We start from the raw sequence: 20,528 nt of genomic DNA, 5'->3' as shown, positions 1-20,528 counted from the left end.
AAATGATTCATTCACACATTTTAAACCGTGGTTAGCATCTTAGCCGTTAGCATGATTAGCATGCAGAGTTTTTAAACCCAACAGACTTTCCCTTCTTCCCTACAAGTTCAAGTTTCCACAAAATTTCTGAATACCTTTGATTTTTTCTCTCCAGTAACAACTTCCACACCGAAGAGTGTTTTCACCGCCACCTGTTGGTGCATTGGTGTGGTGAGTTCACTGACCAGGAACGGATCATTTAGCCTCTAACCGGTCAGAATTATTAAACTTTTCAGTTCCCACTGAAGAGAAGCAGAAATAAAAAATTTTATTAAAAAAAAAATCTTTGTGGTTTTACTTCCTGGTCAGAAACAAACACTGATTTCACTCAAATATGTCAAATATGTTTTATTTGCTGTGTTTTGCAAATGCAATAATAATTTAAGTCAAAAATCAAAGATGTCCTCGTCCTTCTCCTCCATTTCATTTAGGATCCACGACGTTCTGCTGATGACTTCAGTCTCTGAATATAAAATATACATTTAACTTCTTAGTTAACCTTTCAGTCAGACGTTTCATTGATCACAAAACAGCCGCGTTGCTAAAACAGGGAGCAGGAAAAAGAAAATATCTGCATAGAAAGGAAGTTTATTAATCAAAAACATTTTGTTTGTGAGGAATAAACCAGAATAGCTCAACCCAACACCAAGTTAGAAAGACATCAGCAATGACCAGCACTGAGCATAAACCTGTTTGTTAGTGGAGCTCATGTTTTTGGGAACCTTGAACTGAACAAAGCTGTTTTGAGGTAACGAACATGAACCGGGCTGCACGCCGTTTCATTCCGGGGGAAACTGCCGTTTCATGCTTCGGTTTTCAGGGACAAACTTCATATTTCATCTGAACAAACCGAAGAACTTCCTTCAAACTGGTGATGTTGTCTGTGCTCCTCCCTTCTCCCAAGACCATTAAAATATTAACCAACAGCCTCAGAACAGAACCACTGCTGGAAATCAGAGTTGGACCGGAACCAAAGCGACTGATCAGAGAAAACCGTCTGCTGGAGGAAATCTTTCATCATGTTCACTAAAACGTTCTGTTTGTTTAATATCATTAAAAACTGGATCACAAACCTGCAGATTCATCTGAGCTGCAGCTGGAATCACAGCAGTCGCACACAGAGTTGGACCCAAACAGCTCCACCCACCTGCAGAACGACCAGAACCACGAGTCCATTCATCAAAATGAGATGAATTATTATTCATTTGTGTGGAAAATAATCCACCAACCTTCTGGTTTTGGTGTCATAGTTGCAGGACTTTGCCGTTGGTGTTGGTTCTGAACTGCTCACCAACATGCTGCAGTGCATGTAGAGCTGCAGCACAGGAGAAAAACGCATCTTTATTTCACCTCTAAAAGCTGCAGCGGCTTATTTAACATGAACTCAAAGTTTTCGATATTTCTGCTGACCCGACCCGTCTCTCCCTTAAAGACGAAGGAATCGACAGAAAACCTGACGGCGTCGTTTTCGTGTGGGATGAATCTGGAGCGGCTGTTCTTACTCTCAGCCATACATCTGCACCGTCAGGAGAGGAGAACCTGTCAGCATGGGGTCATTTAAAACCTAAAAATAAACGCCGATGAGGTTTACCCAAAGTTAGTTATGACTGGAAACTGAGGCGTGGAGGAGGGGGACTCCTCTGGAGTCACGTAGCAGGACAGGACGTAGAGTCGCTCATCTCTGGACAAAGACTGAGCCTCAGCGGCGAAGAACACGGGCTCACCGAGGAGAAAGTGATCCGACCCGGAAAGCTCCTTCCACTGGGCTGGAGGCCGGGCCAAACGCACCGCAAGGAAATCCATGGTTTTAGCATTTAGGGGGAAATGAAGAGCTTATTTAATGATTTTTGACATTTAATTTGGAATATAATTAGTAAGCTCATGTCTGAAGTTGTGAAATATGTTCAGATGAAGTCAACAGATGAACTGTGAGTGAATAAAATTAAGAGTTCTGTTAATTATTCCAATTTAGAAAGAGAAAGTCGGGAGAGACGGATGAAAAGCAGTAGAATGGAGATCCAATAGCCTAGCACCACCAGCAGGAACTTAAAAGCTCTGTGTTGATCTCAGCTGTCTGTAGTTCAAACACAAAGGAGCAACTTTGACAGAAGAAAACAAAGTTTGTCTTTCAGCTGAAAACATCCCAAAGGAAACTGGAGTCAGAAAGTTCGTTACCGTTTCTTGGAGTCAGAACGAATTTAGTCACGTTCTTCAATTTTTTCAGGAACTTCTTCACCTGCACCTTAGGAGAGTATCCAACTTTATACGAATAAACAAACCTAAACAGTTAAAGAAAACAAACACAGAACCCAACATGATTTCAGCTCCGTGATAAACGGCCGAGTTCTTCCCGTTTTAATCCGACCTGTTAAAAGAACAAGCCACCGGCACGCTGAACGGCGCCGCTCGTCTGATTGGTCCTTTTGGCTTCAGAGGGTCATAATGCAGCATGTTGAAGTAAACCATCCGATTATTGATCATCTGTAAGTGAAGCAGAGAAGTTTGATCTGAACTGCTGGTGTTGAACTTTTGTATTTAAAGCTGAGCGACTGGATTTCCTCCTCTGGAAATGAAAATAAAACATCAATAGATGTAATTACCAAAATTAAATTAATGTTTTCTCCATACATTTTACTTCTGAAGAGTTTTTAACTTGACTGGCCAGAGTCTAAACTAATTTTCTGTGCAGAAATGATCATTTAAAAATTTGGATCTGAACAGGAATATTTGCACCATTTGAGTTTAAATGTCCAAACATTTGAAAAAGCTTAAAAACGTTGAAACAATAAAAACCACAGATTAATCGATCAGATTAGAAATTAGCTGGTTTTACTTGATCTGCTCAGTCTACAAGCTTCAACCAGCAGCTTGAATCAGTCTTCAGTTCACTGAAACACAGATAATATTTCTGTTAAGTTTTTATGTGTTTATCTTGTAATTCCTTCATTTTCATCTCGATTCAAAGCTGCTGGTCAAACTGGGATTAACAGTTCAGACCTTAAAACAAAACTGGTCAAACTGGGATTAACAGTTCAGACCTTAAAACAAAACTGGTCAAACTGGGATTAACAGTTCAGACCTTAAAACAAAACTGGTCAAACTGGGATTAACAGTTCAGACCTCAAAACAAAACTGGTCAAACTGGGAACGGCATCCCTGATTCTATTAGATTTAAATCTCGCCCTGGTTGGTTTTTAAAGCATCCCTGTTGCGTTTCAGACTCACGGTACGCTTGGTTCCGCACATGCGCAGATCATATTCGAAGTAGAGGTGATCCTCAGTGGACCTGCTGACCCCGCAGGTCCCCAGCTTCAGGTGAGAGCCCGGTTCCCCGGAGCCCAGGACGCTCCGCTCCACCTGCAGCTGCATCCGGTTGCGCTCACAGGAAGTCCTCACGGCGGCCCCCGACACGCTGGGCGGGCCGCCGGCGCGGGGCCACACCGGCAGCAGCAGCTCCCGGACCGGCCGCGGCAAGCCGCCCTGCCCGCTGCCTCTGGCCGGGGAGAAGAAGTCCTTCCGGATCAACGGCAGGGCCCAGTCCAGGTACATGGGCAGGCTGAGGTAGGTGTGCTGCAGCAGGGCGGTTCGGTTCGGGCTCTGGACCGTCTGACGGGCGCAGAGCAGCAGGAGCAGCAGAACCATGATGAGGAGAACACCGTTCAGGCATTTAACTGAGGCTGCAGCTCTGCTGCCTCATGATCTCAGTCCAATTAGGAACACCTGCTGGAGGAAAGGACCGGAGGTGGCGCCACTCACTGGCAGCGGGAGGTAATGCAGCAAACCGGCAATCCAAACCAAACTAGAGATTATCTTTAAATGTAGATTCAGAAGAAAATTTAAGACAAATTTCTTCTCCATGTTCTTCCGAGGTCAGCAGTTAAATCTGTTATGTAAAAGTATTTTAATAATAAACTCCTTCACTGCATAATAACACTGTTTATATTTATTTAATATATGAACTTAAAACAATACACATTTTATTAAGTAAATATATTTATTTATGCATTTTAATATTCGTGGAGTGTGTTTTTAACTGTTTTTGAAGTTTGGTCAAAATTACAGTTTCAACTATTTTTTTCTTAATCTATAAACAAAGCAGAGAAAAATCAGCCTTGACCAAAAAATGCAATAAAAACCTAAATATTGTTGACAGAATCAGTCCGATATTTTTCTGCAGGTTTTTTTTCTTTGTATTTTATTTGTCTGTTTGTGCAACATAAAAGGTTTTTGAGACTTTTCAGACTATTTCTGTGATATTTTTCCTAAAACCGTGTCAGTGCTGCCCTCTGGGGTTGCAGTGTTGCTACTGCAGTTTAATGTTCCTGTTGGTTCTAAAGGTCCAGCTTTATTAGTTACACTTTAAGTAAAAAGTCCAGTTTGGTGCTGAACTCCGCTTGAATTTATCAAAGTCCAACTAAAATGTGCAAATTCTCTTTGATTTACTGTTATTTATGGGTTTTACTGAGATTATTTCATGTTGAATTTGATCCAAAACTCAAAATACAAAAAGTAACTCATATAATTGTTTGAATGTTGGATCCAAACCTTTTTTTCTGGGACATTTAAACATCATGGTAACATCCAGCATTCATCCAGCCTCAGACTCTAAATCATTTATCATATAATCACATTTCAGGCACAAGATGTTCTTTCATCAGATGAGTTTTAATATTTCGGCTCCAAGGAGAATTTCTGTTTCCCTCCGGTTCAGACATCCTGCTTGACTTTGTATTGCTCATAAATCTGAATAAAATACCAAAACAGGAAAAGTTCAGTTGGTTGGAATCATTTCTGAAGTTTCTGCTTTTAATTCAGAGATTAGTTTTAGTTTCACTTTAAAACTCTGAAACATGTATCTGGAATCAGAAGGATTCACTCCCTGTTAGTTTCCATGATGCGTTCATGTTCTGTTCACCGAGCGGAGCCCAGAGCCAGCAGGGGCAGCAGGGCCGTCCAGAGCGGGGGCCCGGCGGGGGGGCCGGCCGCGTTGCACAGGTGTGTGTTGCAGCATTCGTTGATGAAGGTGAAGTTGAGACCCAGAGCGTACTTCTCCCCGGTGACCCCGCACAGCGCAGGCAGGACGCAGCTCTTCTCGTACAGAACCACCCGCAGGTCACCTGCAGAACCACCAGGTCCATTAAATCGGGTTCGATTCGCTTTCACCCACCCAGCGACCCGAGGGGAGCTCACCTTTCTGCCCCGCGGCCTGGCTGGACAGGCACAGCTGCCCCGGCGGACACTTCAGCGGGAAGCGGATGCAGTCCAGAGGAGAGACGGCCGGAAACACGCAGGTGTAGCAGAACAGGGAGACTGGAGGACAGCAGGCTGCAGTCAGCGTCATGAAATACAGCAGACTGCTTTGTTCATGCTTTTAATGATGATATAATATAATGTAATATAACATGGTGTCATATAAAGCAACAATAATCTGATTATTTTCCAGTTTGCAGCTGAAGCATCTTATTTCCTGCTTCGCTCCCTTTGAGAATTTCTCCCTGATTCTCCACACTGAGATCCTGCTGACTGCTCAGAACCGCTCTGCATAACCTCACTGTAAATAATAAACCATCTGTTTATTGTGGGATATAAAACATTAAGAAATGCATGTTTTATATCTAAATGATCCCATTTGTATTTATGGACTGAACGAAAACTGAAGAGAAACAACCAGACTGATTAAAAATCAGAGATTTAATCAAGTTGTTTTAATCCTAACTGACTCCATCGTGCTAATTATGTTATATTGTCAGATTTCTATGATCCTGCACACAAACAGATCCAGTTATTGGTTTTCTCACCCACAGCTGGAGGGAAGCACAGGAGAAGCAGAAGGTGGGGCATCATGGATGGTTTCTGTAGCGGAGGGGGGATGAAAACCTTCCCTGCAGTTCGGATCAGTCCGGTTCTGTAGTCAGTTCGGTTCCTGTAGTTCAGTCTGGTTCCTGTAGTTCAGTTCGGTTCCTGTAGTTCAGTCTGGTTCCTGTGGTCCAGTCCGGTTCCTGTGGTCCAGTTCGGTTCCTGTAGTTCAGTTCGGTTCCTGTAGTTCAGTCCGGTTCCTGTGGTCCAGTCCGGTTCCTGTAGTTCAGTTCGGTTCCTGTAGTTCAGTCCGGTTCCTGTAGTTCAGTCCAGTTCCTGTAGTTCAGTCCGGTTCCTGTAGTTCAGTTCGGTTCCTGTAGTTCAGTCCGGTTCCTGTAGTTCAGTCCGGTTCCTGTAGTTCAGTTCGGTTCCTGTAGTTCAGTCCGGTTCCTGTAGTTCAGTTCGGTTCCTGTAGTTCAGTCCGGTTCCTGTAGTTCAGTCCGGTTCCTGTAGTTCAGTCCGGTTCCTGTAGTTCAGTCCAGTTCCTGTAGTTCAGTCCGGTTCCTGTAGTTCAGTCCGGTTCCTGTAGTTCAGTCCGGTCCAGTTCAGTTCCTGCGGTTTGGTTCCTACAGGCTGCCAGCTGTCTGCATGCTGAAGGCGCTGGACCAGCTCAGCTTGTCCACCCGGCTGCAGGTTCTGAATGTTGGACTCATCTGGTTCCTTCTGATGTTCTGATGATCACTCACCGAAGCCCCACCCCCACCTGCTGCTGATTTCGTTAGTGTCCTGTGTTGATCTGTGCAGCTGCAGAGGAAATATTCTCCTGCTCAGCATTAAAACAAGCAGCCAGTTTAGATCAGCTGGTTCTGTCGGTCACTTTCTGTGTGACAAAGATCTACGTTAGCAGGCAGCCTTAAAGACATGGCGGCCTAATTAAATCACGACTCTTCTGTTAATGAAGGACGTTGAGTCGTGGAGGAGGAAATCAAGTGACCTGCAGTCTCATGACTGGAGCTGACTGCAAAATGATTCTGCTGTTGGTTCATGTTGTGGATCAGAAATAACACAAATAAATGTTTAATAAGTAAATAAATATGATTAGCTTTATTATCGGAGGAAATGAAGCAACCTGTTCTGATCTGATCCTCCAAACTGCATGTTTTGTCAGAACCTTGTGGTTCTGCAGTGTTTTCTGTGGATCTATTTATTTATTTGTATCAGTGTACATTTATAGGTATATTATTTGTCATAGAAGATTTAATGACCTCATATTAAGGTTTGTTTTTTCACATCATGATTCTGAAATCGTCTCGTCTCCTCTGACTTTCTCATTTCCATCCAACATGTTTTACTTTACACCAATGAATTCTGAAATATTTGGATTTTGTTTCAGAATATTTTCTGGGTTATTATTAAACCTCCTCATGGTTTGGAAATATAAAACCTTTAATGCCGCTTTATGTTTTTACTAATTCTGACCTGACCCTTCCGCCCTGCAGTCTGTCTGTCTGTCTGTCCCTCCTGTGGTTCGGATTCTGGACCTGCAGACGGAGACGCGGCTCTGTCCACAGCCGTCCGGTCTCAGGGTTCTGCTGAGCCGTCCTGTTAGAGTAGAACCGGTGTTCTGACCATCTGTGCTACCTCATCAGATTTTCCTATCGCAGCACAGATAGATAGCCGTCTATCCGTCGGTGCTACCAGTCTGAAACTTCTACCGTCATGTTTACTAACTGAAAACTACAGCAAGCTATGTTAATGTTAAATATTATTATTGGATAATATTATTTGTGTGACGAGACTGAGGTGGAAGCTCAGGAGTTATGCTTAGCAGGGCCGTGCAGAGACCTTTGGAGGGGCGGGGGCTCCTCCAAAGGTCAACAACCCATAATAATCAAGACTCTAATTGGATCCTACTGTATCATTGTCATCATGTGGGGAAATGCAAAGCAAATCTAGTCTCTATTTTCCTTGATAGGTATAAAGTTTCTCTTTCTGCTGCTGACAGTCCTGGAGGTCTGAGTTAATCTGAGACTTAAACAGACCACAGGAGAGAAGGTCAAAGGTCATGAAGTTATGAAATAAGCAAAATTGCTGCCATTTTACTAATGAAGCCCTAATAATATCTATTTAACCTCTAGAACAACCTGGCTGCAGACTGATTTATAGATCAGAAACTCAAAGGGGTTAAAACTATATAATAGTTTGATGTTAAACCTCTAGATCTAGAATTATAAGACTGGGCTCTGCTGGTAGGGGCCATTCAGGGACCCCTAGAAATGGTTTAATTGTAACACAGACCATAGATCAAAACCTGTAGCATCATTTATAGAGAATAACAATGTTGTTAAATTTTGTTTAATGCATCAGCTGAGAAAAAATTTACATTTAGGATTTAATTAGGACGATTACTTTGTAAAAGTTTAAAGAATCATCTTTTGATTGTTGTGTTACCATGGCTACAATATGGTGTCTTCTTTGTGTTTGAGTTGGGTTTGTTCACAAATACATGACAGCCAATAACCAATAATCAGTGATTGATTTTAAACTCTGCCAATAAACCTGGTCTCCCTCACAGATTCACCTTATCGACATTTAAACATGTTAGTGATGCTGACGGTAAGCATCACAGGGGGTAGAGGGTTCTGTCTAAGGCCCCATATTACCTATATTACCTTGGGCCGGCCCTGAAGGAACAGCTGCTGCGATGAGCATCTCTGGAATCTACCTGGAATCCACCTGGAATCCCCCGGTGGCCCCTGTCAGTCCCCTGATGCTTTGGAGACATTTTGGTTCATTTCATTGCGGCATGTTTGGCTTTTTGCTGCGGTTCTAATTATTGCTACAATATTTTCTCTGATGTTTATTTTGTGACTCTAATTGGGCCGAATCTTCCTTTAACACTTGAGGTTCTGCAGTAACTTCTGTTTACAGCCCAGAACCTCCAGCCCAGATCAGCAGCGGCTTTAACCCGCCTGGTAGAAACATGAAGGTGAAGCAGAGCGAACAGAGACCAGGTGGTACCAGGTGGTACCGGGTGGTACCAGGTGGTACCGGGGCTTTGAGCTGCATTGCGATTCGCAGTAGGGCTGTTGTAAACGAATATTTTAGTAATCGAGTAATCTATCGATTATTCTTACGATTAATCGAGTAATCGGATAAAAAAAATTTATAAAATAAACTATTGGCAAATCTGCAATAACACCAGTTAGTCCAGATCAGTCCAATATCTCCTTTTTGAGCATCCCTAACAGTTAAATGTTTGTAGTTTAGAAAGTTTACTTGTAACAGTAGTTTGCTTTAACCTGAAGAAAAGTTATACTAAGATATTAAATTATATTCAAATAATAAAGTGGCAGGCTCACAAATATGCTTATAAAAATGTCTATACTCCAGCTTTTAGTTTATGTATTTATCTTCAGTGAGTAATACACATACACGTAAAAGAACTAAGTAAACAACTCATTTAACTCTAACATTTTATTGATAACGCAATTCTGAGGATGCTTTAATTAAAAGCATTATTTTTAACCATCACAGAAAAATCTAAATGCAGTGAAATGTTTTTTATGTATTGGAAAACAGAATGTAATCTATATGTTAGGGAAAAATTAAACTTACTCAAAATGTAAAGGTTTGAGTTTGTACAGAGTTCTGCAGCCTTAACTAGTCATGATAAAATGCAAAAATGTTGCTATTTTTATTAAAACAATGCTATTATTTATTCTTGATTGCTTAGATATAAACAAATTTAGAATTACTACAAAAATATTAATCAAAAATTTCTAATTCATACATAACAGTAGCGAGAAGAAAAGACTGTAACTTTTCAGGATGGAAAGACACCAATAAATAAATGCTTTTCAGCTTATGCCTGTAATCTGTTGCTGCGTATTTTTATTAACAAACTTACATTAAGTCCTGCATAATTTCTCTCAGTTCCACCCTCACATACAATTTACACTACACCCGGTTAAGTAACCGCTGTTTAGATGTAACGTTAGCAAAATAATGTGCCTCAATTTACATCTATAACATGGCAGATTATCACACAACGTAGTTAGCAAAGAGAACATAAACGTTACCTGTTGGCAACCGTGTACGAGTTGGATGCATGTAGCGGGTGTTTTCTCTTCAGATGCTGCAACATTGATGTCGTGCTGTTGTGGTGCGCCAATTCTGCTTTGCAGTGGATGCATTGCGCTGTGTTGTCCTTTCTGTTTAGCCTAAAATGTTCCCAAACTTTTGACATTTTTTGTCGCTTTCGGGGTTCTCCTTCTGAGCATTCTCCGGTTCCCTCCATAGCTACAAACTTAGCACATGTGCTCCAGGCGCTAACGGAAGTGGTAGCGTTGTGCAACACAAAAACCCTGCGGCTAGACCAGTGTGCTGCGTATTTAACAGCATTGCTTATTACTATACAATAAATTTAGCGAAGCTTCGAGGCAGATAAATTTCCTCGAGGATTTTTTGTAATCGAGTTACTCGATGAATCGTTTCAGCCCTAATTCGCAGTGACAGTCGGTACCGTATCTTATATCAGGATGTCTGATATAAAGACAGATATTCTTTCTATCTGTCGGTGGTTCCGACCCAGACTGCCTGTAGCGAACCGGGCTTTTAGCAGAATGATGAAGTTAAAGTCAGAAGTTTCTCTGCAGCATTTCTGAGTTTAGTGGTGAGGCGGGTTTTGTCCTGCTATTGCAGGACGATTATAAAAATATAAATAGAAACAGTTTTTCTAACATCAACATCAGACCTACGTTTTTATTCACAAACCAGTTAATAAAAATATTCTTGCCCATAATTAGATAGATAGAGGAACAGATCCTCCTCCTCCTCACCATGGAGTCTGAACAACATGGAGGCTCTGAGAGTCATTATCAGCCTGAGGGCAGCCAGACTAGTTTATTTTACTACATTATTATATTTAGCTGAATATTATTGCTGAGGGGCTCAAACAGGCCTTCTGACATACAGATTAAATTAAAAATAAATACAAAATTGAAAAAAAAAACTCAAAAAGGGCACTAGGGGCATCAAGGATAAAAAGGGCAGGGGCTCAAGCCCCCTCTGCCCCCCCTCTGCATGTGCCTGATGCTTAGCATAGCATTGGAACAATTTATAGACACAAAAATATCACTTCCATCAAAATATCCTATCCGTTTAAAATGAAGCTATTGCAGATGTTTGCACTAATCCTCTAATGAGAATATCCTACCTTTTAAAAACCATTTTAAATACAGAGGTGTTTGTAAGAATGAAACAGTATCAGACAGGGGAAACTGGTTTTTATTGAAATTGAATTAAACACAGAAATCTACATGACACTTTATCAAATGCAGCACAGCCACAATGTGTCCACCAAACTGCACAAGTCACTGAAATGATAGGATATGATTAATATACACTAATGTTACACCACTATTACACAGCTTCAATATTTCATAATATGGCTACCAACATGCTCAAGTAATTAATCTGTTGTTTGCAGGTTACTTTATTAAGGACAACTGTTGACAGACAAGATATGAGAGCAACAATCAGCATCTCCATTAATTAACAACCGTTACTCTGAATTCTCTTTGACCTGCTTCAAAATAAATATTTACAACCTGACAAATTATTCCACCTTAGCATGTGAAGCCAACGGGCAACTGATGGGACGGTACAATTGGTTCACAGTCAGTTCAAAGCCTCAACTATAAACCTTTAGCTTAATCTGTCTTTACTGTCACTGGCATAGAAAAATCCCCATTTAAAATAACAACCCATAGCCTGGTGGGGGCAAAATAAAGCCTGGTGGGGGCAAAATAAAGCCTGGTGGCCTGTCAGGCTGATAAAGCACTGGGAGAAACTGACTTCTGTCTATAGCTCTGGTTGGAAGTGGAAACCCAGTCTATATCACCATCTCTAAACAGGAACATTCTGTGTTTATATTTCTAAGCGATCTCTGGGCTGCTCTTGGTCCGATCCCTCACCTAGGACCCGTTTGTCCCGGCAGACCCGACCCAAATAGAGGCATGAAGCTCAACATTTTGGTTCATTTCATTGTGGCATGTTTGGCTTTTTGCTGCGGTTCTAATTATTGCTACAATATTTTCTCTGATGTTTATTTTGTGACTCTAATTGGGCCGAATCTTCCTTTAACACTTGAGGTTCTGCAGTAACTTCTGTAACTTCTCAAACTGTGTGTGAAAACACTCAAACCCCTCCACCACGATAAGGTGGCAGCCCACGGAGGGGAAAAACAAAGCCAGAAACAGTTCCATTCTCTGACCTGAACTGATCTGGAGAGAGGCCAGAAGGTGGCGCTCTGGTGTTTCTAACTAAACAATGAGTTTAGTTAGAAACTAAAGCTTTTGTTTTCTCAGTTATTTTTCTCTCCATAGATTCGACACCTGGCCTGGCGTTCTGATTGGCTGTGGTTTTTACCTGGAGGAAGACATTGGCTGACATGATGCTGCCATCACCAAACTGTTCTCCCTCTCCTTTTCACTTCCATGAACATGGAAAGTTCTCCTGACCAGCTGACCTGTTGTGTCTCTGCTCTGTCTTCTCTCAGCTCCAGTCGGTCGTGGCAGATGGCTGCTGGTACTGAGCCCGGTTCTGGTTCTGTTGGAGGTTTCTTCCTGGTTGAGGGAAGTTCTTCCTCTCCAATGTGGCTACATGCATGCTCTGGATGAGGGACTGTTGTAAAGTCAACGACTCAACACAAGCGATTTGCTGTCGCCCCCTGCTGGTCAGGAGGAGTGAATGCTGTAAGTGATGACTCCATACAATCTGCTGGGTTTTATTTGGTACAAACTTTTTAAACTACTTTATAATTAACTGAACCTAATGAATTGATTACTTGGATCAACAGTAATTTGACTAAATTGAAATGACTTCGTGAAATGCCTCGACAACATTGTTGTGAATTAACGTTATAATTATAAGCTTCTAACCTTTTGATATCTACTTTTGTGAGTTTGAATGTTTTGGTATCTACTTTTGGTATCTACTTTTAGGGTTTTGAACTTTCTTGTATTAGTTGTTGGGGTTTTTGTTTGGTTTTTTATATTGTTTATTGGTGGGGCTCATTTGTTGGTTTGAAAGTTCAATTTTATATATTGTCAATTCACAACAAATGTCGTCTCAATGCACTTTGAAGTAATTTTAGTTCAATCACATGTACTTCAATTGCTAGTACAATAAGCTCAGTTAATTATAAAGTAGTTTAAAAAGTTTGTACCAAATAAAACCCAGCAGATTGTATGGAGTCATCACTTACAGCATTCACTCCATCTGACCAGCAGGGGGCGACAGCAAACCGCTTGTGTTAAGTCGTTGACTTTACAGCAGTCCCTCATCCAGAGCATGCATGTAGCCACATTGGAGAGGAAGAACTTCCCTCAACCAGGAAGAAACCTCCAACAGAACCAGAACCGGGCTCAGTACCAGCAGCCATCTGCCACGACCGACTGGAGCTGAGAGAAGACAGAGCAGAGACACAACAGGTCAGCTGGTCAGGAGAACTTTCCATGTTCATGGAAGTGAAAAGGAGAGGGAGAACAGTTTGGTGATGGCAGCATCATGTCAGCCAATGTCTTCCTCCAGGTAAAAACCACAGCCAATCAGAACGCCAGGCCAGGTGTCGAATCTATGGAGAGAAAAATAACTGAGAAAAAAAACAACAGAAAATGACAAACAACAGCATAAATACAGACAGATCACAATAAACCAGTCTAAGCCTTCTCATAATAAATGCCATAACCATGGTAACGCTAAAATGACGCAAGAACACATTCTGAAAAATCAACATACATTAAATTCTTACATTTAACACTGAAATTGGAAGACATTTTATATATCTAAAATATATAAACAAAACAAAATAAATTATAAAGTCTCTAAACAAAATTGTCCATTAAAAAAAACAACAACAATCTAACAATGGCAAGATGAGGCCAAAGTACCAGATTGAAGACTAATCCAGATTTTGGTAGAAAGAAAAAAAAAAGATAACACATTTATCAAAACAACTGTAGTTTAAGTTCAGCCTTTTTCCTCTGTCGGCCGATGGGAGACGATGAAGGACGATGAAGGGCGAAATCCGAGACAAAAAAAAAAGAAGAAGATGATCCAGGAGGATTCCTGAAGGACAACAGGACAGAAAGGCAACGAGATGGAAGGTTGCAGGTTTAAGGTCAAACCCTTAAACCTGCAACCTTAAATCAGCAACTCTGAAATCATCACTTTTCAAAAACTCAAGAGACTCTTAAATTTCCTTTTCAGTAATCTTCACAGTGGATCCCATACACATAGTTGACTGAAAAATCTACGTTTGGTTGGTTAGTTTTCACACCTTTACCCGTCGGGAGGGTTCGTTTTTGCACAAACCCGACCAAAGGGCAACTAACCCCTTACCCGTCGGGAGGGTTCGTTTTCGCACAAACCCGACCGAAGGGCAACCAACCCCTTATCCGTCGGGAGGGTTCGTTTTCGCACAAACCCGACCGAAGGGGAACTAACCCCTTACCCGTCGGGAGGGTTCGTTTTCGCACAAACCCGACCGAAGGGCAACCAACCCCTTAAACCCGTCGGGAGGGTTCGTTTTCGCACAAACCCGACCGAAGGGGAACTAACCCCTTACCCGTCGGGAGGGTTCGTTTTCGCACAAACCCGACCGAAGGGCAACCAACCCCTTAAACCCGTCGGGAGGGTTCGTTTTCGCACAAACCCGACCGAAGGGCAACCAACCCCTTAAACCCGTCGGGAGGGTTCGTTTTCGCACAAACCCGACCGAAGGGCAACCAACCCCTTAAACCCGTCGGGAGGGTTCGTTTCGCACAAAACCGACCAAAGGGCAACCAACCCCTTATCCGTCGGGAGGGTTCGTTTTTGCACAAACCCGACCGAAGGGCAACCAACCCCTTAAACCCGTCGGGAGGGTTCGTTTTCGCACAAACCCGACCGAAGGGCAACCAACCCCTTAAACCCGTCGGGAGGGTTCGTTTCGCACAAACCCGACCGAAGGGCAACCAACCCCTTACCCGTTGGGAGGGTTCGTTTTCGCACAAACCCGACCGAAGGGCAACCAACCCCTTAAACCCGTCGGGAGGGTTCGTTTTCGCACAAAACCGACCGAAGGGCAACCAACCCCTTACCCGTTGGGAGGGTTCGTTTTCGCACAAACCCGACCGAAGGGCAACCAACCCCTTACCCGTCGGGAGGGTTCGTTTCGCACAAAACCGACCGAAGGGCAACCAACCCCTTATCCGTCGGGAGGGTTCGTTTTCACACAAACCCGACCGAAGGGCAACCAACCCCTTACCCGTTGGGAGGGTTCGTTTTCATACAAACCCGACCGAAGGGCAACCCTAACCCTTTGGTACATGGTCGCATTTGTTTTCACACACCCGACCAAACTGTGTGTGAAAACAAACACTGAACACACAACCTTTAGTTACCTCAATTAACAAAAAGTTACCAAGGGCAACCAAAAGGATCTTGGGTACCCTTGGTAACTAAGATCAGAACTCCTACATTTCAAATAACCTACCGTGTTTTTCATGTGTGGAGATTTGTGCATGGAATGGATCGACCCCTTCGTTGTACTTGTCTGTTACCAAATTCCTTGAACCTATCCGATGACTTCATAGCCTTGAGGAGTGGCAAACGGAAGTACCAAACCACATTTCCTGGATTTGGATTCACACTCCTACCTATCACTGTCCGAGGCCATCTGGTGTCTTCAGAGTCATCGTTCCATCTCAACAAAAACTGTTGATCGGCTTCCATATCTTCTCGGTCCATATTCCATATCTTCCCGGTCCATATACCATATCTTCCCGGTCCATATACCATATCTTCCCGGTCCATATACCATGTGGTGTTGAGAAGGCCTTAAATTCTCAACCATGATCTCAAAACAATCATTCACCACCATAGGCACTGAAGATGCATGTGGTGACAGGGGAGAAAAATCTTCCCTTTAACAGGAAGACTTCCCACAAAGAAAAACTGCAGTTATCAAACATTGATTAAAAGTTAAGTAAGCTGAGTCAGAGACTCATACTGAAGCTGTATGCGACAGTGGATAGGAAAAACTTCCCTTTATCAGGAAGACTTTTCAAAAAAAAGTGAACAATGCACCAAGTAAGTAAGCTTAAGCAATGCCTCCTACTGAAGAGCCACGTGATAAGACTTTCCAAAAACACTTCCCTTTAACAGGAAGACTTTCCAAAATAAGGTTATTACTGTGCCAATTACTTAAATTGGTTAAAGGTTAAGCTAAAACAATGACTCGTATTGAGGACCCCATCTGGTGACAGTGGAGAAGAAAAACTTCCCTTTAACAGGAAGACTTTCCAAAAGAAGTTAACACTGCACCAATTTAAATTTGTTAAGTTATACAAATACGTTTAGGCAATGTCTCATAATGAACATGCATGTAGTGAGAGTAGAAAGGAAAATCTTCCCTTTAACAGGAAGACTTCCAAAAAATAAATAAAAACCAGCTATCACACATTGGCTAAACATTATGAAAGCTTAAGCAATGCCTCATGTTGAGGCTACATGTGGTGACGGTGCAGAGGAAAAACTTCCCTTTAACAGGAAGACTTCCAGGAAAATTACCACTGCACCAGTTACATAAATTCATTATAAATAAGCTTAAGCAGTGCCTCTTACTGAGGATCCACATGGCAGCAAGAATGTAAAAACTTCCCTTTAACAGGAAGACTTTCCAAAATAAGATTGATACTAGATCAATTATTTAAATTGGTTAATAGTTAGGCTAAAGCAATGACTTGTACGGAATATACATCTGGTGACAGTGGAGAGTAAAGACTTCCCTTTAACAGGAAGACTTTCCAAAATAAGTTATCACTGCACCAATTTAAATTTGTTAAGTTACACAAGTAAGCTTTGGCAATGCCTCAAAATGAACATGCATGTAGTGAGAGTAGAAAGGAAAACTTCCTTTTAACAGGAAGACTTTCCAAAAAATAAAGAATAAAAATTGGTTATCAAAGCTTAAGCAATACCTCATGTTGAGGAACCTTCCCTTTAACAGGAAGACTTTCCAAAATGAGGCTAACACTGCACCAATTATTTAAATTGGTTAAAAGTTAAGTAAGCTAAATCAATGCCTCATATTTAGGATGCATGTAGTGACAGTGGAGAGGATAAACTTCCCTTTAACAGGAAGAACCCTCCAGCAGAACCAGAAGTTGGTTCTGTATGAAAGGCCATCTGTCACGACCCCCGGAGGATTTGAAAGGACAGAATAAAGAAAGAGACAGAAAAAGAAAAAGAGCTGCTCCAGGAGTGTTTCTATAGGAGAAAATAGAGTTAGTTGTAGTAGAAGCTCCTTTGGTGGCTTCATCTGAGAAAAAAAGTTATTTGCAACACAAGGTCCACCGGTTGCTTAGTCTAGGATAGAAAATGGGTTAAAACAAACATAAACACTGAAGGACAGGTCCCAGTCGATCCTCTCCAGAAGGAAAACATGGAGTTCAGCTGAAAACCTGCGAATAAGAGATGGTGGATTACAGTGTGAACATTACCTCTGTGACCTCCGACCTGCAGCTCCAGGAGATCCCTCCGTTGTCCGTCGTCGTCCAGAAGAAATGAAGTTGCATGATGAAATGCACGAGGCCACGCGTTGTTTCGGCGCAAAAACTAACCGGTTTTCACATTTAAATTGAACGTAAATTAAATTTGTTTGAGTTATTGAATTATTAAAGTATGGACCCTACATTTCAAACTAAATATTAAGTAGGTACAAAAAATGGTAAAAATTTATGTATGTTGAAATATAAAGACCTCATGGTCACCCAAAAACATATTTGATACTCATTGGAAAGATAAATATTATCCCAATGCAGCTATGCTAATAACAGCCACATTATATTGGTACTAATAAGTAGGCACTGTATGTTATCAAGGTTTATTAGTGATATTTACAAAGCCTAAGCTGAATAATTTCCTACAGCATCTAAACTGTACTTGCCAAGTCCTTGGCAGCCATCTTTCTTTCACATCACAACTGACTTTAAGCCAGGAACTTAAGATTGCAGATATCAGATTCTAGTTACACCTAAACCTGAACAGGTCACAAGACCACAGTAACTGCTTCAAACACTAAAAACCCAAAGACAGAAGGATTTACAGCAGCAGATCCTTCTCAGCTCATTGACTCTCAGCAGAGAATCAAACAAAACCAGCAGCAGGAGGCCTAGCTCTGGCCTTCAACAAACAGCGTTAGCATCAGCAGCGTAGCAAAACCCCAACAGCTCCTACCCTGAGATGTCTTCTGGACCCGCCATTGGAACAGTTCTTTGACTTAACCAACCTTTGATGGGTTGGGCGGATCCGCCAGGCACCTTGTAGCGATTCCTCAGCTTGACGGAAGCGATCCTCAGCTTGATTGAAGGGAATCCTCAGCTTGATTGTAGTAAATCCATAATCGATCAACTGCTAGCTCCAGATGCCACTATATCTCCTCGGATGTTTCAGGGACGTCAGCGACCAAACAAACCGCCGCTGAGAGGCCGTGGTCGGGTCTCTCCTTGTGTGCTGCTCTGTTTAGACACAAAAAATGGCTTCACTAACCAAGGGCGTAGGAACGAGTTTATCATTGGGAGGGACACATATGGAAACCTGACAGGTCCGTAAATATCTTGAGCAGAAATGTCAAACAATGGTGTCATCAACACATTATTCTAATCTGATCCCTTGTAACGTGTTACTATTTACAATCCAATAATCAGATTAAAGTTATGTATCCAAGTCACTGTGTGTTACTATATTTGTAATATTTTTAGTAAACACACATTGTTGCCTTCTTGCTTTTCCTTGGGGAGTTACGTTTCATGTGTAAAACCAGAGACACAAACAGAAACGATGGAGGGAAAACAGATGCACATTTTCTAACTGATGGATTTTTCATCCAGTATTCAAGTTACTTTTTCAAAGTAACTATGCCATCCCTGGTAATAAATTAACTATATATCATATGTGTTTATATGTTTTATCAAACTGCCCTAAAAACATCTTCTTCCACTTCCTTTTGAACAAAATAGTTTGAGTCTTTAATGAAATATAATGACTTCCAGGATGAAAACTCACTTTATCATTTGCTTCACAATTAATGAGATAAACACAAGATTTTGATATATTTCATTGGTCAAAAATGCATTGATATCAGTTGACTGGCAATTGAACTGATTCTGTTTCTAAAGTAAAAACAGTAAAATGGGACTCAGCAGTTTTACACTCAGTACAGCAGTTTGACCAACAAAATAAAATCTAAAAGATAAGCTTTGTTCTTCTTGAACAACTCTCTACATCAGTGCAACAGTTTGTCCTACAAATATTATTAAAAATGATGCTTTTCACATCTAACAGACACCTTAGCTCCTCACTGATAACTCTGTGCCGTCTCACTTTCCAGTCCTGCATCCAGTGACTTCATGTCTCACTTTCCAGTCCAACATGAGCCATGGCTCTCAAAAGGCTGACAAACACAAACTGATGCAAAAAACCAAAATGTTTTATATTTCTTCACACCCTGAAGCTCCACCTGCCTTTCTACCTCTCCCCTGACCTACTCTTCTCATAATAAAATAGTTTAATTTATTTAAGAAGTAATAAGTTAATACATATTCCAATAAACTAAATGTGTGTGAGTGTGTCTATTCCAGAATTAAAACGCCTTAACCAAAAAGATTTGGTTGATTATATGAATGTAAACTGACTACAAGATATTCACACCAACATTCCAGATTGACTGTTTTACTGGTTCATACTGAGTTTCTGCCTCTTTGAGCCGATCAGAGGGGGAGGAAGTGCTGTGCTGAAGGCCTTCAAAATAAAAGCACGCGAGCGGAAGATTTCCAAATCAAATAATTTTCGCAACTGCGGTAAAATGATTGAGTGGGACAAATGCGCCTGTCTCCAATATTGGAAGGGACACGTCCCGGTTCCTATGCCACTAAAGACAAACAACTTAGAATAAGGTATCCGAAAAATGACTTACCGAATAGCCAACGCAGCGATTTCAAACATGGCGCTCCCGCGGCCTACTGGCAGGTCAGTACAAGGCAACAATCGGCCTCGATGAACACTGACACGATTTCAATCGGATCCACAAACGTTTCAGTCCTTTTAGTCCCGTCCACTCGGACTCCGCGTCTTGGGAGATCAGAAAATATCATTTTTAAGGTCCAGCTCCTAAAGTTCATGAATACCAGACCGACAGTTCTGTGTCTCCGTGTGGCGGGTGGTAGCGTTTTTTTACAAACGCCCATGTAGACGTTGCGTCATATTTTTTATACAGCATGACGCATGCGCGCCACGCTCATTAATAACAAAAATGGCGCCATTCGCAACTTTTTAAAAAAACTTTATTTCAAACAAATAACATGAACATACATACAGACGTTTGCGCCATTCGCAACTTTTGTCAGATTTGAAATTTTCCAGTCCAAACACTGTAAAACTAAACCTGAAAACTTGACCAACTGCAAAGAAACAATCTAAACCTCTAATAAAACTCATGTTAATAGCGCTATATGTTGCATTCATAATCTAACCCTCATATATTTTTAGAATAATTTAGAGAAACAGCAAAAAATTTTATTTGTTTTTTTATAATGTAGGACTGAAGATTATTTTTAAGTTTTCAAAATATAAAAATGTAAATTTTT

At 41.5% G+C, this 20,528-nt stretch overlaps 2 protein-coding genes across 4 annotated transcripts; both read right to left on the bottom strand.

The window, feature by feature from the left end:
* Nucleotides 1–395: 395 nt before the first annotated feature.
* Nucleotides 396–3,794, bottom strand: LOC102229552 (zona pellucida sperm-binding protein 3-like). 2 transcript variants are annotated; one of them, XM_023331334.1, is made up of 8 exons: nt 3,265–3,794; nt 2,405–2,520; nt 2,215–2,318; nt 1,631–1,805; nt 1,450–1,555; nt 1,269–1,354; nt 1,113–1,186; nt 396–502 (listed from the first exon to the last, which is right to left on the bottom strand). In XM_023331334.1, the coding sequence occupies exons 1-8, from the start codon at nt 3,679–3,681 to the stop codon at nt 426–428; spliced, it is 1,155 nt and encodes a 384-aa protein (XP_023187102.1). In that variant the 5' UTR covers nt 3,682–3,794; the 3' UTR covers nt 396–425. The 2 variants fall into 2 exon arrangements, with proteins under 2 accessions (XP_023187102.1, XP_023187103.1); XM_023331335.1 differs by lacking the exon at nt 396–502 and having other exon boundaries at nt 1,122–1,186; nt 1,455–1,555.
* Nucleotides 3,795–4,920: 1,126 nt separating this feature from the next.
* Nucleotides 4,921–6,359, bottom strand: LOC111608167 (lymphocyte antigen 6 complex locus protein G6c-like). 2 transcript variants are annotated; one of them, XM_023331385.1, is made up of 3 exons: nt 5,838–6,359; nt 5,230–5,364; nt 4,921–5,156 (listed from the first exon to the last, which is right to left on the bottom strand). In XM_023331385.1, exons 1-3 carry the CDS (start codon nt 5,881–5,883, stop codon nt 4,951–4,953), a joined length of 387 nt encoding a protein of 128 aa, XP_023187153.1. In that variant the 5' UTR covers nt 5,884–6,359; the 3' UTR covers nt 4,921–4,950. The 2 variants fall into 2 exon arrangements, with proteins under 2 accessions (XP_023187153.1, XP_023187154.1); XM_023331386.1 differs by having other exon boundaries at nt 5,230–5,349.
* Nucleotides 6,360–20,528: the final 14,169 nt, after the last annotated feature.

This window comes from Xiphophorus maculatus, chromosome 3 (assembly GCF_002775205.1).
Source record: "Xiphophorus maculatus strain JP 163 A chromosome 3, X_maculatus-5.0-male, whole genome shotgun sequence".
NCBI classification, from domain to species: domain Eukaryota; kingdom Metazoa; phylum Chordata; class Actinopteri; order Cyprinodontiformes; family Poeciliidae; genus Xiphophorus; species Xiphophorus maculatus.
Note: the sequence above shows the minus strand (reverse complement) of the source record. Positions and strands in the feature narration are given on the sequence as shown.

Bases quoted from the DNA above. Each gene is read 5' to 3' on its own strand.
- LOC111608167 (XM_023331385.1), bottom strand. From the start codon at position 5,883: ATGATGCCCCACCTTCTGCTTCTCCTGTGCTTCCCTCCAGCTGTGG. The intron at 5,365-5,837 runs GTGAGAAAACCA...CGCTGACTGCAG, and splicing joins GTGCTTCCCTCCAGCTGTGG to CCTGCTGTCCTCCAGTCTCC. The intron at 5,157-5,229 runs GTGAGCTCCCCT...GTGGTTCTGCAG, and splicing joins CCAGGCCGCGGGGCAGAAAG to GTGACCTGCGGGTGGTTCTG.
- LOC102229552 (XM_023331334.1), bottom strand. From the start codon at position 3,681: ATGGTTCTGCTGCTCCTGCTGCTCTGCGCCCGTCAGACGGTCCAGAGC. The intron at 2,319-2,404 runs GTCGGATTAAAA...TTAACTGTTTAG, and splicing joins GTGGCTTGTTCTTTTAACAG to GTTTGTTTATTCGTATAAAG. The intron at 1,355-1,449 runs GTCAGCAGAAAT...CCTGTGCTGCAG, and splicing joins TTAAGGGAGAGACGGGTCGG to CTCTACATGCACTGCAGCAT.